Raw genomic sequence first — 15,535 nt, 5'->3', positions numbered from 1 at the left:
TCAGGACTAGTGCATGTTAGTTTGGTAGGCCTCCTGACGTTGTAAAATGCACTTTATGAATTTGATCGGAACCCGCCTAGTTTTTGAAGCTTAACTAAACTGCACAGTGCACTTAACTGGTCTATAATCTTGCTGTCCAATGTTGGCAGTTAAAGTTACACACCATCATCTCCCACAACCTTGGTCCGGACTAGTGCCTGTCAGGTTTCGTAAGCCCTGGGACATTGTAAAGTGCACTTTATGACTTCGACTCGAAACTGTGTGTATGCCACTCACCATACAGTCCATTATAATTTCAAGGTTGGTTCTTTAGTAATTTAAGCTCTTAGTTCCCGAGGTTCTGTTAAAGGTGATTCTCAATGCTATGCCTAAATCATTGTACCAACAGGTTTATGATGTCATTTGACAAACCCCTTTTGTTTGTTGACGCTGCAACTCCCACAAACTTTGCAGGTATTTTAAATCATAGTGCACTTTATTCTTTCAGACTGGGCATTATGAAGGGATTACGTTGGTAGAACAGTGCTCTATTTTATTGAAAGCTTATTTTATACATTGTGATTTTACTATAGATTGGAAAAGATGTAATGAATGTGCACTTTCATGACGCTTTGAATAGACAATTGTACATTTTAAACCGGTCAGTTGTAATTTTATCTCCTTTTTTTTATTTTTTTTCTGTAGCTGTTTTAAATTTTCTTGTCACATTGTTACGGTTTTAAATAACTAGAAACAATAAAAACTTAATTTCATACTTTCTTGTATCTACAGTGCTGTTGCTATCCCCACGCATTCCTTGGGGAGGACAAATGGTAGTCTCTTACAGAATATGTCCCTAAAACTATTTATCATCCTGATTTGAAATAGTTGACCCAACCTAGCCAGGACATTTATGGTGTATATAATGTTTCAATTCACTCCCAGCTGCTTTTTATTTATTGCTGGAGGCCTCGGGTAACTTGAACCATCACTGATTACCACCCCACCCGTTATGTCCGCTTGATCCTTAGTATTTGTGTTAGATGCCGTGGATATAGTAAAATTCTTCCCACACAATAACAGGTGCAGGGTTCTTTAAGCTGCTGACGTTCCAACACGATCTTAATCAAATATTTGTATTACAAACATACATGGACAATTGAGGTCCACATTAAGATTGAACCAATTCAAACTTTCTTCAGTTTGTTCAGTTTCCACCGCCCCATCCAGTGCCCCAAAATATTAGCCCACTACCAATGCAGAGCCTACATAAGCGGAGGTTTTGCTTCTTACGAGCCTTGCTGTCTCATGCAAAGATTGGGAAAGCCAGGCTTCCAGTACACAACCTGTGCACCTTCTTACCTAACCTTCCTGCACGTTTTCTTTTTTTTTTTTGCCCCATCAGGTTTGCCATTTATTATGCCAGCCATGATCTTTTCGATATTCTCTGTTAAATGAAGCTTCTGAATGGCAATAGTTTCTGCGTGTGGTCTGCTTTCCAAGACTTTTTTTCGTTGTAGCACATGTGTAATGATTTTGTAATGACCAAAAATAATATGGCCATGCAGTGTAGAGAGTCCTTCAAGGAGAGTTTGCTTCTCGAGATTGCATATGTGTTAAAATTCCAAATGGTGTTTAAAATGTATATTTTCCTTTTATTCTGTGTGCAGGCAAGGAATCGTTTGCTACTCACTGGGACGCCTGTACAGAACAACCTATTGGAACTGATGTCCCTCCTAAATTTTGTTATGCCACACATGTTTAGCAGTAGCACAGCTGAACTTAAGAGACTTTTCAATACAAAAGCTGTAAGTAATGGACTTTATCCTGCCCAAATCAGCTACTGTTCATTGTATGTTTTGAAAATATTAAGTGCGATCTTTTCACTTTGCATTGCTTGAGTTCAGTTTTGTATTAAAAAAAAGAGACACTGAACATTACATTTAAGAAGGAGAAAGATGATATACAAAACAAGAATATGTTTAAAGGTAAGCACACTGCCAAGTTAAGGACAGTTTGAGTACACTAATGACAGTGAAACATGCCTAGAATAACAAGTTACATTAAAAGTAGTTTTATGTTAAGAGGATTTTTTTTTGTTATATTAAAATTAAATTCTAAAGGAGACAGTAAAATGAACATAAAGAAAAAAAGAAAGTTATAGAAGAGATATACTTCAACATACTTAAGAGTATACCAGTTTAACAAGGAAATGAAAAGTTCAAATAAAGACTTTTGAACACACCTCAGAAAGAGCAATACTATAGATAAGCAAGCAAGTAAATATTTACTGAGATGTTTAAGTCTATTAGATTGTTGAACTCAAGTACAAAAATGTAAAAGTTCAAATCAAAGTCAAAACAAAATGATTAATTTAATTTAGAATGCAAATGATAAATGACGAGAATCATTTGAACGTAAATGAGAAAAAAATGTTCAACATGCTAATGATTGAAGTTTAACACTATAATTATGTTGTTCAGATGCACTATCCACCTTTGCTTGGCAAGCATCCTACATCTTGTGAGACCTCAGTCTTAAGATCTGCAATTTGTGTTGGGTTTCTGAATATTGTAGGCTGCAGTCTACTAACCAGTGTATGGCCGTTTTTGAGATTACTGTGTCTTGACCCACATTATTAAGTCATCTGATTTAAATAGATTGTTTTCCCCGGCTTCTCCTAAACATGGGTGCATTTTAGGGTTCCTTGTTTAATGAAATGATTCTTCATTGTCTCTGTCTCCATTTGCACCCCCACAAACTGCCCCCCCCTGCCCAAACACCCAAACGTCCTTAGCGGTTTATGCTGTAATTCACAGCAGAAATTGACTTATTTCGCCTCTCAAATGTGGAGGTCAGAAATCTTGTGTGTATGGAAAGGATTTTTTTCAAACCGATGCTCAACCTTTCTGCAAGCCATTGTGACTTCCTTAATACTGCGATAAGGAATGATCAGCAAGTGCTTGCAAAATTTCACAACGATATTGTTTCTCCTTCACCTGATAAACAATGTAACTCTTCCTTTTTAAATGTGGCCTTGATTAATACTTTGTTAAGCACTCTAGTAAAATTCCTGACATCTTGACTGACTCTGGTTAGATATTCTGCTCATCGCAGATCCTGCATATATATTCACTGAAAAAAACATAGGTTTCAGCACGTTATAGTTGGAAATTAGCATTTAAAAAAACCTTTAAAATTCACTGAAAAAAACATAGGTTTTAGGGGCGTTATAGTTAGTTGGACATTTCACTCGTACAAAACCATATGCCCGCAATGCACTGCTGATGACGTCACACATTACATCCCTCATGACATGGTCAGTGGCATTACTCATGACATCACTGATGACATAACTGGCATCTCAAATGACATCACTGATGACATCATCCTTGTGATAGAGTGGCAGACCTCCTCTCAACCTAATATAACCTTTGATACACACACTCAAAAATACAAACTAACATTTTCAAAACAATGGACATACCAATACCACTTACAAAACACCTATTCAGTAATTCCAAAATCTACCCACACATCCACTCATTCACCAACAGTCCCTATACAGTCACTCATACATGTACTCACTCATCATATGTAGTCGTACACCTATACATCCTGTTGCACACCGCCACTCATCCATAGTTACTCACACACATAGTCACACATGCAAACAAAGTATCAAATATCCATGTACTTGCATATACAGTTATACACACACTACCACACTTACTTCTACAGAAGCTTACACATACCATTTCTCTTAAAGAATCACTTATAGAAACACCTATTTATTTGTGCAGGAACTTTTCCAATCTCTCACTTTCACATATACTCACTTATATACACCAATACTCACATATACTAGTTTAAAACATATGTAGTTACTCATAAAGACACTATTGAGACAGTCATTCCCTCACTAACACACCCATACACACACACTCATCCACCTATACAGTCTTGCACACTTGCTGTCTTCAGCACATACAGTGAGTCACTCATTCATGCATCTATGCACTAAGTAATACCCCCCACCGAACCATGCAGCCACTTATACACAAAGTGAGAGACTGATACAGATATTTACATATTTAAACATTACTCACTTACCCATGTATTCACTAAGATACATTTAATCAGTCAGTTATACAATCAATTTTACAAAAAAAATCATCCATTTAGACACTTATATACCCATTTATTCTTTAATCGACCTTGAGATATACACATATAAAACATTTCATTTTCAGAAAAAAACACATTCACTGGATGATGTCGTCAGTGATGTCATTTGAGATGTCATCAGTGATGTCACTGACCGTGTCCTGAGTGATGTGATGTCATCAGCAGTGCATTGCGGGCACACAAGTTTAGCTAGCTGAACTAACTATAACGGGGGAATTTCCATGGTTTTGTAAGAGTGAAATGTCCAACAAACTATAACACCCCTGAAAGCTATGTTATTTTCCTGTGAATTTCTAAGGTTTTTTAAAAGCTAATTTCTAACCATACCATGCCTGAAACCTATGGTTGTTTCAGTGAATTTCTAAGGTTTTTTAAATGCTAATTTCAAACTATAACATGCCTGAAACCTATGTTTTTTTCAGTGAATATATATATATAGATTTATTATACTATGTATACATGTGAAAATGTCTCGGTCTGCCTGTTTGCCTCGGTGGCACGGAAAAAATGGGTGGAACTGACGTCAGCACGCCGATGAGGTCCTCTTATGGCTCCGATGACGTCATACGGTGTTGCGAGTTGAGCCGTGCTATTATGACGTCCTCGTCGACGTCTGAGAGCTAGGAAAGAATTTTCGTGGAATGCTGGTGCAGGGGATATTCACCTAAGTGTTCTGGCTAGTCCTTTGGGAGCAACTGTTTATGTTGCCACTCCAGAAACCGAAACCAGTGATCCGAGGGCAGAGGCCCTGCAGATGGCACACGAGGTGGGGTGCCCAGTCGTGTGCACCGGCAGGACAGCGAAGTGACAAGCACCACAACCCACAAAAAAGGTAACAAGGGCACTGAATAACACAGGATCTTCTCTTTGTATCTTGCTGGAACGACGACGTTAAAAAGCCCTAGTACCAAAATGTAGAATTAGTGCTACGCCGGTCTTCAAGAGGACCTGCGATGCCGCTTCTGCCTCCCATACCCTGGAGGCAGCACATGGGTCACGCGGTACAGTCATACTGTGGTGGGACACACTCTCTTTGGCCTCTCATGGCACTGCTCCACACTTCAGGGAAGACGCTTTCCATTAGCTATGTTTTCTGATGACGTGTCACGCCGGCCCCGTCCATTTACAGACCTCCTTTAGATTCAAACAGACTCTTCCACTCTCTCACTGGAAGTGAAACCAGCCCACGCGGACACTTTCACAATATAAGAGCATGGAATGCACTTTTCGGTAAAAAAACACATTCCTTCCTCCTAATTAATCAAGTAAACGTCTCACTGAAGAACAGAGGTCAGCTTCGATCGGTAAACAGCCGTTACAACGACTTTTTTACTCCGCGATACCATTACAACGCATGCATTACCACGCATTGGTTGTACATCGCGAAGTCATTACTACGCATTTTTTTTAGAACGCCTGGTCATTTACCACCCATGCCTTTACAACAAATTTTGTTGTAATGGTGAGTATGGTAAATGACCATGCGTTCTACAAAACATGTACACGATCCACGTCGTTGTAAGGAAACAGAGGCTGTTCCGTTTCCTCATAATGACATGCACCGCCCCTCAGAGATGATGTAAAGCAGGAACCACAAGGAGAGAGGAACCACGAGGAGTGAGAGGTAAGGGGGTTTGGGCATGGTGTGGGGGTTTCTTTTCTAGGGTTTAGGGTAGTGCAGTGGCGTTTGGGTAGTGTAGGGGGTCATGATGGTGGTAGTGTTTAGGGTTAGGGTAGTGCAGTGGTGTTTTTAGTGTAGGGGGTCGTGCTGGGGGTAGTGTTTTGTGGTTTAGGGTAGTGCAGTGGTGTTTGGGTAGTGTAGGCTTTCGTGCTGGCGGTAGATTTAGAGTTTAGGGTAGTGCAGTGGTGTTTGGGTAGTGTAGGGAGTCGTGCTGGGGGTAGTGTTTTAGGGTTTAGGGTAGTGCAGTGGTGTTTGTGTAGTGGGTTGTGCTGGGGGTAGTGTTTTAGGGTTTATGGTAGTGTAGTGGTGTTTGGGTAGTGTAGGGGTAGTGCTGGGGTAGTGTTAGGGTTTAGGGTAGTGCAGTGGTGTTTGTGTAGGGCTAGTACGGGGGTAGTGTTTTAGGGTTTAGGGTAGTGCAGTGGTGTTTGGGTAGTGTAGGGGTTCATGTAGGGGTTCTTTCTGGGGGTAGTGTTTTAGGGTTTAGGGTATGGCACTGGTGTTTGGGTAGTGTAGGGGGTCGTGTTGGGGTAGGTTTAGGGTAGTGCAGTGGTGTTTGTATAGTGTAGGGGGTTTAGAGTAGTGCAGAGGTGTTTGTGTATTGTAGGGGGTAGTGTTTTAGGGTTTATAGTAGTGCAGTGGTGTTTGTATAGTGTAGGGGGTTTAGAGTAGTGCAGTGGTGTTTGTGTAGTTTAGGGGGTCATGCTGTGAGTAGTGTTTTAGGGTTTAGGGTAGTGCAGTTGTGTTTGTGTAGTGTAGGGGGTCGTGTTATAGGGTATAGGATAGTGCAGTGGTATTTGGGTAGTGTAGGGGGTCATGCTGGTGTTAGTGTTTTAGGGTAGTGCAGTGGTGTTTGGGTAGTGTAGGGGGTCGTGCTGGGGGTAGTGTTTTAGGGTTTAGGGTAGTGCAGTGGTGTTTGTGTAGTGAGGGAGGTCATGCTGGGGGTAGTGTTTTAGGGCTTAGGCTAGTGCAGTGGTGTTTGGGAAGTGCTGGGGTAGTGTTTCGGGTTTACGCTAGTGCAGTGGTGTTTGGGTAGTGTAGGGGGTAGTGTTTTAGGGTAGTGCAGTGGGGTTTGTGAACTGTAGGGGGTTGTGCTGGGTTCTAGTGTTTTAGGGTTTAGGGTAGTGCAGTGGTGTGTGTGTGTAGTGTAGGGGGTCGTGTTTTAGGGTTTAGGGTTGTGCAGTGGTGTTTTGTACTGTAGGGGGTCGTGGTTTAGGGTTGTGCAGTTATGTTTGGGTAGTGTAGGGTGTCGTGCTCGGGGTAGTGTTTTGGGGTAGTGCGCCCAACCAGCCACAATATCCGTGGACAAAGGGGATCCTGACTCTTTTGAACGGTCCGCCAATTAAATAATTTGGGTCAAGGGCCCTACCACGTCCAAGACCTATCAATTCCTTTCTGGCGATCCCTCATAGACTTGGAGAAAAAGGTACATAGTTTCTCATCAATTTCAGGCGTGTGTTCCACCTTCCCCTTCATGAGGGCCTGGGGCATTCTCCCATCATCCTATTCCTGACCTCCCTTTCAAGGGGTTGATGGATTTTCCCCACCACATACTCTGCCACATTGGCGTCAGGGGTCCACTCCGCCGAACTAGGATGGTAAATTTGGGTAGGCTCTAGCATGTCCGAGTGGACCCTGTACCCAACCGGGGACTGATAGGAGTCGGACTCTGGACGCCAGGGACACCCAATCAATCAATCAATGAATCAATACATTTATAAAGCGCATTACTCACCCGTGAGGGTCTCAAGGCGCTGAAAAGGGGGGGGGGGGGAGAAGGTGCTGCTACTGCTCAAAGAGCCATGTCTTGAGCTGTTTCCTGAAGGTGAGATGGTCCTGGGTCAGTCGTGGGTGGGTAGGATGTTCCACGTCTTGGCAGCCAGGTAGAAGAATGATCTTCCTCCGGCGGTGGTTCTGCGTATCCGTGGTACGCTGGCGAGGCTGGCGGAGCGGAGCTGGCTGGTTGGAATGTGGAACGTGAGGCGGCTGTTGAGGTATTCGGGGCCCGTGTTTTGGAGCGCTTTGTGTGCGTGGGTGAGGAGCCTGAAGGTGATTCTTTTGCTGACGGTAAGCCAATGCATGTCTCTCAGGTGGGCAGATATGTGTCTATGGCGAGGGATGTCAAGGATGAGTCTTGCCGATGCATTCTGTATGCGCTGGAACCTCCCCCCCCCCCCCCCCTTTATCCTCAACGGAGGAGAAATCCTCCTCAGATACACCCTCTCCCTCTAAGTGAAATCTGCTGTCGGGGTCTACAATAGTGGTGACGGCGTCGCAACTTTCTCCGGGTTTCTCCTCCTCCCGGCAGGGTGTATGTTTTAGCGTTCGCGCACTCTTGAGGAAGGTCTCCGTAAGTTTATCAAATCCTTCCAAGTGCCCCGCGCTATGCTTAACAGCCCTTTTATTCCCCATCTGGGAGCTACTGGGACCCGCCACTACCAGATCTGGGTCACTTAACACCCCAGGGATGCTTTTCGCCAGCTTATGAACCTGATCCCTAAGAGGAGCCAGCGCCCTAGAAATAGCCAGAGAGAGGGCTTGGTCCACTGCTGTAGGGAGAAGTTGGGGGGCCATTCCTCCTCCGCTTCCTGGTAGGAGGAGTAAAAATGGTCTTCTGGAGAAGACGTGGTAGCAGAGAGTGTGAGCACAGAACAAATGCCCTTAAAATCCTTAAGGCAGCCCCCTCGCTGGTGCTCCAACAGCTGGGCTTTCCCAGAAGCTGTTCTAAGAATAGACAGAGGTGCAATACCAATTACCACCACCAGGTGGCCGGGTCACTAACGTGGCCGTGTGGGGAAATCACCGCGTAGCAGTGTCAAAATTAGGCGAGAGTTGGTCGGGAATCAAGCGGACACTAAAGGAGTGACCGGATTCCCAAACGCGCATAAAGACCAACAGGAGCGCTCGACGGAGCTGCCTCGCTCGGACCAAAGAGAGAGAAATTTTCTCTATCGTTAACGAGTTAGCTTTTTCAGACAGAAGCACATCTAAAATCCTTCCCACTCAAACCTTCTGTGATTCTCTGAACTCTTACTTTCCTGACAAAATCATCAATATCAAAAATAACATTCCCCCTCCCTCTGCCTTATATGTTGATCCCTGCCTGCCAACCCTACCGTGTAGTTTGACTTCAATTCCCCTTATTACGGAAGCAGGGTTTCGGGAAATTCTACCTAAAGTCAAGTCAGGGTCCCCTGCTGACACCTGTCCAGCACGTATACTACAACAAATTTACTCAGTCTGTACACAGCCTCCGATTATTTTTCTCAACATTTCCCTCTCACAAGGGATTGTGACCCCGGCCCTAAAAATGGCCACCATTGTGCCCATACTGAAGAAACCAGGCGCCGACCCAGCTATCTTAACCAACTATCGGCCAATTTCTCTGTTGCCATACCTGGGCAAGGTGCTCGAGCGCCATGTTGCCGCGGTGCTCAGTGCCCACGTAGAGGCTACAGGCGCCTTGGCATCCTGCCAAGCTGGTTTCCGCCCCAGGCACTCCACAGAGGCCGTTGTGGTGTCGGTCCTGAACACCCTTAGGGAGGGCCTGGACCAAAATAAACATCAAGCCCTGGTGCTCCTCGATCTTTCCGCCGCTTTTGATACGGTGGATCATTCCATCTTACTTTCACGTATCAGAGCGGCGGGAATCGGGGGATCAGCACTAGTTTGGCTCTCGTCCTTCCTTCGGGATCGCACACAGGCTGGGAGAGTTTATGGCAGCCCCTCGGAAGGTCACTTGTGGTGTGCCCCAAGGTTCCTCCCTGCCCCAAGGTTCCTCCCTGTCTCCCTTATTATTTAACCTTTATATCTATCCTCATATCTCTGCACTTCAGCAGCTGGAGGTCACGGTTTACAACTACGCGGATGACCTCCAGCTGATTTTCAATCTTTCTTCTTCCCCTCACGCTATCTCTAATTTTCAATCTATTATGATTTTTATCAGGGATTGGATGAACCACAACCATCTGAAGCTGAACCCAGATAAAACCGAATTGGTGCTTACGGGTGGCTCGTCCACTCCCCGGAACTCTTCCTTTTGGCCCTCCACCCTCGGTTCTTCTCCTGTTCCCTCTTCTACGGTCAAGACCCTTGGCATAAAAATTAACAACCAACTCACCCTTCACTCACAAATTAGTTCTGTTGTTTCTTCTTGTTTTCTGATGCTCCGTACTATCCGCACTGTTTCCCGTTTTTTTCCCCTCTGGCACTTAAACTTATCATGTCTGCCTTGGTGATCTCCCGGCTAGACTATGCCAACGCCCTCTACAACGGCATTCCGGCATATAGTCTACGCAAACTCCAGCTTGTGCAGAACCAAGCAGCCAGACTAGTGTATGGCCTTCCCCGTTTCCACCACTCTACACCATTGTTGAAGGCGCTGCACTGGTTGCCTGTTCTGCAACGATCTCTCTTCAAGATTGGGTGCATGGCTTATCAGGCGCGACAGGGATCGGCCCCTGCCTTTATTTCTTCCCTCTTAACAGAGTATGTCCCTGTTAGACACCTCCGATCTTCTTCTCAGTCCCTTCTGCAGGTTCCTCGCTTCACCAGGAAAAAATGGGGAGGTTCCAATTTCTCAGTTCTGGCCCCCGCATTCTGGAACTCCCTGCCTGACCATTTACGAGCGACAAAACAATATTCTCTTTTTCGCAAGGGCCTGAAAACTTTCTTGTTTGTTCAGGCCTTCCCAAACTAATGATTCCCTTCATTTTCTGTTCTGCTAGCCGCTAAAAGCGCCAAGAAACCGTCATGGTGTATGATGCGCTATACAAGCTTTTTAAATTCAAATTCAATTCAAACGCGCCTGACAGGATCTCACTGCGCGCAGAGCGCACAGCGGGAGAAACTGCGAGGGGGAGAACGTGCTCGGGCAAGAGCCTGCTGCGCAGGGAATATGAAACAATACCAAGGCAATAATGCCAATAACATGAAACCACTATACAAACAGCATCAATGTGAGATTAAGCCAAGAATGTAAGGAATCCACTTAACTGTCGAGCAGTGAAGAAATAGGAAGCGGAAGGAACGTCCTGATATTATATACGATGGGCTGTGATATGATTGAACTATAGTTGCCTTGGAGACTTCATTCCCCCCCCCCCCCACCTAATGGTTCATGGGTTGGGTAGTCTTTTGTTTAATGATTGTTGTGTTGCGTTTTCTTTGAACTGCTATGCAAATAAAGTGAGGAAAGATATGCATAATCCTCGCCTCCGTCCTGCCATAGAATTCATTAAACTTTATTTGATCTGATTTAGAAACGTAGATCATAAAGATGCACATAAAAACTTTAAATCCTCTTTCCTAATACAATACAGTGAGAATTGATTAAAACCAGGAGGTAAAAACGGGTGTTACAAAGCCCGGTTCATAGCAACTTCAGGTTAACAGAATCGTAAAGTTCAATGTTTCGAAAGATCAATCTCATGTACTTCGTGCAAAATACGCAATAAAAGGTCCAAGTAAGATGTAACTCTCCAATACCTGACCAGTGTGCACTATATAAAAATGCAGAAAAACTCAAAATAAAAAGTGTTTTGCACACTTCTGGCATTGGGCTATATGTGGGCTACATCTGGGTGATATTTGTGCTACATTTGGGCTCTTTTTCCTCTCGTGGCCATCTTGGGAGACTTATTTGTTATGAAGTTTCCTAATTTCCTCATTTACTGCAGTCTCCTCAGTAGGAAATGCTTTCTTTTTTACTTTGATTCCATCAAGAAGGCATTCCTATGTGTCACACATTTGCCATAAATCCAGAATGTTAGCACTCTAATTGTTCATTAGATCTCTGTAGTAAAGCTACTGCTCACCAGGGAGTTAACTGGAAGTCTACTGCTGGTATTGAAAGTGATTGTTTCAGTCTGCATGTCAGAATCTTCTAATGAAATATAAGAGGATTTGAGATTTCACTTAAATCATGCCTACATTTTCTTTCTGCAGCACTAAACATCATTTCTATGGCAAAATTAACCCCCTCGTTTTGTTCCTCTTTAAACTAAATGTTTTTAGTGTTACCAGTTTATTCCAATCAAGATGGCTTCGGGTGTGCCATCATTTTGTCAAAGTATGACTGTTAGCGCTCTAGTTGTTCTTTAGAACACTCTGGGAAGCTGCAGTAGAACACAAAGGCTTCAACTGACAGGCTGCTCCTGTTTAAATATAACAGGAAGATATTTGAGATAACACTTGAAACATGTCCTAATTTTTCTTTCTGTGTTGAAAAACCTGATAGGAGTTGTCCCCTTGCGCACCGCGTGGATAATACCCGGGAAGGGGTATAATAAAGTTAATCCAAACTAAAGGTTGAATCCATCATAAGCTTTTACTTCAAGCATAACTTTTCATTTTCAAATTGTAATTTTCATTTGTACAAAGAAGTGGATTTCCAAAATTCAATTCATAGATGCATCCAAAAATGCTTCATTAACCCCTTGACCGTGGCGAAAATTCCGCCACGGTGCGGGTGATTTACGATGTGGGCGTGGTTCGGACGGCCCCCGGACGTCCTCCGCACACGCCCACCGTGACGTCGGCCGGCCGTCCGACGCATGGAAGGGGTTAAACATCCCTATGCATTTCGGGCCTTCCATTAGCCCTTCGTCAGGGGAAGTTTCTTTGAACAAAGGAAATAATCGGGCTGATTAAGGGGAGTGTCTCTCCACATCCTAAACAACAGTAGTGTGACCGTAATCACCAGTGATCGTTAATACACTATATAAAGTCTATGTATAAAACTTAAAAATGAGAAAACCAAGTTTGTAAAATCATAAACCAAAGGCGTGCAGCACTAACCATAATTTCTATGACAAAATTAACCCCATCATTTTGTTCCTTTTTAAATTAAATGTTTTAAGTGTTACCAGTGTATTCCAATCAAGATGGCTTCAGGTGTGCCATGCTTTTGTCATAAGTAAGACTGTTAGCGCTCTAGTTGGTCTGTAGAACACTCTGGGAAGCTGCAAAGAAATCAACTGACAGTCTCTGCCCTTGTTGGATGTACGTTTTACTGAGAATGTCAGACTTCATTCTCACATGACTGCGAAAGATAATGTGAATTTACAGAAAATATGCTCTCGTTTTAGCTTCTGGAGCACCTTCCAAAACTCCATGGGACAAGCATGTGAACATAGTTTTCTCTCAAACACGATTCATAATATCCCATCAGAAGGTTTTTCACAGGGTAAAATCACCTTAGAACACACCAGAATTCCTGAAATTAGCATGGTACCATCAACAAATTAATTCTAATGTAACTAAAGTCTGTTATCACCCTTTATAGTTCTCCTTTTGGTAACCCTCAAAAGCTTCGATTCAGTACAATGCATTTCAATGGGGTACTATCATGTACATTGGTCCCAAGAAGGCTGCCAGCAATTCCAGGATAAAGTGCTGACAGCCGATCAGATCTCACGATGACATGTGTGGTTAGGCTCCACCCAGATATCGAAATTTGTTCTTTTTCAAATTTCTCAGGAACTACTGAACTGATTTACACCATTTAACAAAAAGAGTTATTTCTGAACCAAGGGCTACCTTTTTTGCCAAATTTGGTTTAATTCCGTTCAGCAGTTCGGGCTGTAGCCGGGTCTAAAGTTTCCTATGGGAATTAACATGGAGAAAACACGTTTTGGGACTCCCCTTTTTTCTCAACCCCCACTTGCCGAATCACCCCGAAACTTTTATGTTAGGAGTTGACCGGAGAGCCCCACGAGTTTTGAAAATTTTGCCAAGATTCGTCAACCGGCGCCAAAGTTATTGGGAAAAGAATGTTAAGATGTTTCTATGGATAATAGGTCCTTACTATAACTACCTACTGGCGTAGGCCAGTAGGTAATATATACATGTGTATGCTCTGGCCCACAAGTGTATAACACTTCCGAAACACACACACACACACACATATATATATATATATATATATATATATATATATCACTGATAGAGCCTACTAGCCGCAGATTCCTTAACGTGGAATTATCCCCAGGCGTGAGACTGGATCTGAAAAATCTTATGCCACAGCATCTCTGCGCGTCGGGGTACGGCACCACGTGACTCCGCGTACGTGATGTCAGCGAGGTCACATAAGTCCCACCCCAGCGTGCTGACATCAGTTTCCTTCTTTTCTGCGTGCAACACGGATCCGGATTGTGTTCCCTTGACCTGCTTTCAGGCCTTCTTTTAGCGCCTTTGCGCTGGGAACAGTTTGCAAATGCCTTCGGGTTTCAAGACGTGTACTTCTTGTGCACGTCAGATGTCGGCGACGGACGCTCACCCTATTTGTGTGTGGTGTTTGGGCGAGCACCATGATTCGACGGACTGCGACGCTTGTCAGCATCTCAAGCCGAAGTTCCGGCGGGAGCGCTGGATGAAATTGCTTTCGGCCCGCTTGTCCAGATCGGTCTCGTCACCGTGTCCGTACCCTACCGTGGAAGGGTCCGGAAACCGCTGATTCCGACTGCGGCATTGTCCTTCTCTGAGGCCCCAGGGGCGTCGCTCGCCCACCGGTAAATCCTACAGTTAGTCACCGGGGCCTTTTATTCGTTCTGCAGAGGGCGCTGGTTCCTCTCAGGACTTACGCCCTCGGCCGTCGCCACCCTATCTGCCGTTTCCTGGTGTTGGGGCGACTAGGGCCTAAATAAAAGCCTACGCTACGGCTCTGCAGGCTTCTTTGGGCCCCCCTCCTCTTCCTAGCACGTCCGGATCCCTCGCCAGGCGCGCGTTTTCCGCGGACTCGCCGGTGGCTCCGACCCCGGCGCAGACAAGTTTGGCTTCAGGTTCTGGAGGTGTGGTGTTGTCGAGGTGCGGCCCTCCGGGGTTCCCCTCTTCGACCCACGGCGTCCCTGCCTCGCCACAAAACCCCGTGGGGTTCCCTGTGATGTCGCAGGAGGTCGCCGGGACTCGTGCCTTGTCCCTGAGTCCCACTTAGTCCTCTGGGCAGGCGGCTGTCTTACCGGAGGCCGAGCTGGTACCTTTCCAGCGCCAACTGCTTTCCTCGCCCAGCCCTTGCGGCTTCGCGGGTGGAGGCTGGGACCCGGGGCGCCTCCCCGAGTCTCTTTCGGTCCTCGGCGCAGGCAGCTGCCTCGTCGGAGGTTGAGCTGGCGCCTTTCCGGTGCCGTTCATTGCCTGGTCCGACTCCGACCCCGCCCCTTTCTCCTGTTAAGCAAGTGGTGGTGGAGGTCGACTCTGCACCCCTGGGGGCCACTTCGGCGCCGATCGAGGTCACACCGGTGCCCATCGAGGACTCTACAGCGTCGTCCCTGCGTCGGAACCTCTACTCTTCTCCAGATGTCCCTTCCTCTCCGGAGGTTTGTCACCTCCTTGTCTCTTCCTCACCGGAGACTGGCGCTTCGTTGTTGCCATCTCCCCGACGTCTTCCAGGGAGGGCTCCACGCCGTCTCCGCGGCCACAGCCCCCAGACCCTCTCTTCCACACCTCGCGGTTGGTTGTCCTGCAGGTTTTTCATCCTTCTCCGGAGACCCCTCAAGCCCCTCACTCGTCCATGGGTCCTCCATCCTTCAGGGGCTGGCAGTTTCCTCCTTCGCCCACGGAAGAGTTGCTCTCTCTCCCGCGACGCCCTATGAAGGCGAGTGTAGCCTTTGCCCGGGCCATTTCCACAGCCACTGGCATTTTGCAAATGGGCACCCCGGTCAATCAACTCCCTCCACACCATTTGTTGGAGGTTCT

At 45.4% G+C, this 15,535-nt stretch overlaps 1 protein-coding gene across 2 annotated transcripts in view; it reads left to right on the top strand.

Annotated features, from left to right (window-relative positions):
* SMARCAD1 (SNF2 related chromatin remodeling ATPase with DExD box 1) overlaps window positions 1–15,535 on the top strand; it is an 809,617-nt gene that overhangs the window by 588,228 nt on the left and 205,854 nt on the right. For both annotated transcript variants that reach the window (XM_078676227.1, XM_078676228.1), the window contains exon 16: window positions 1,650–1,787. In XM_078676227.1, coding sequence (XP_078532353.1) covers window positions 1,650–1,787 — 138 coding nt within the window. The remainder of the gene's footprint in view (window positions 1–1,649; window positions 1,788–15,535) is intronic.

Source organism: Lissotriton helveticus, chromosome 2_1, assembly GCF_964261635.1.
Source record: "Lissotriton helveticus chromosome 2_1, aLisHel1.1, whole genome shotgun sequence".
Taxonomy (NCBI): Eukaryota; Metazoa; Chordata; class Amphibia; order Caudata; family Salamandridae; genus Lissotriton; species Lissotriton helveticus.
Note: the sequence above shows the minus strand (reverse complement) of the source record. Positions and strands in the feature narration are given on the sequence as shown.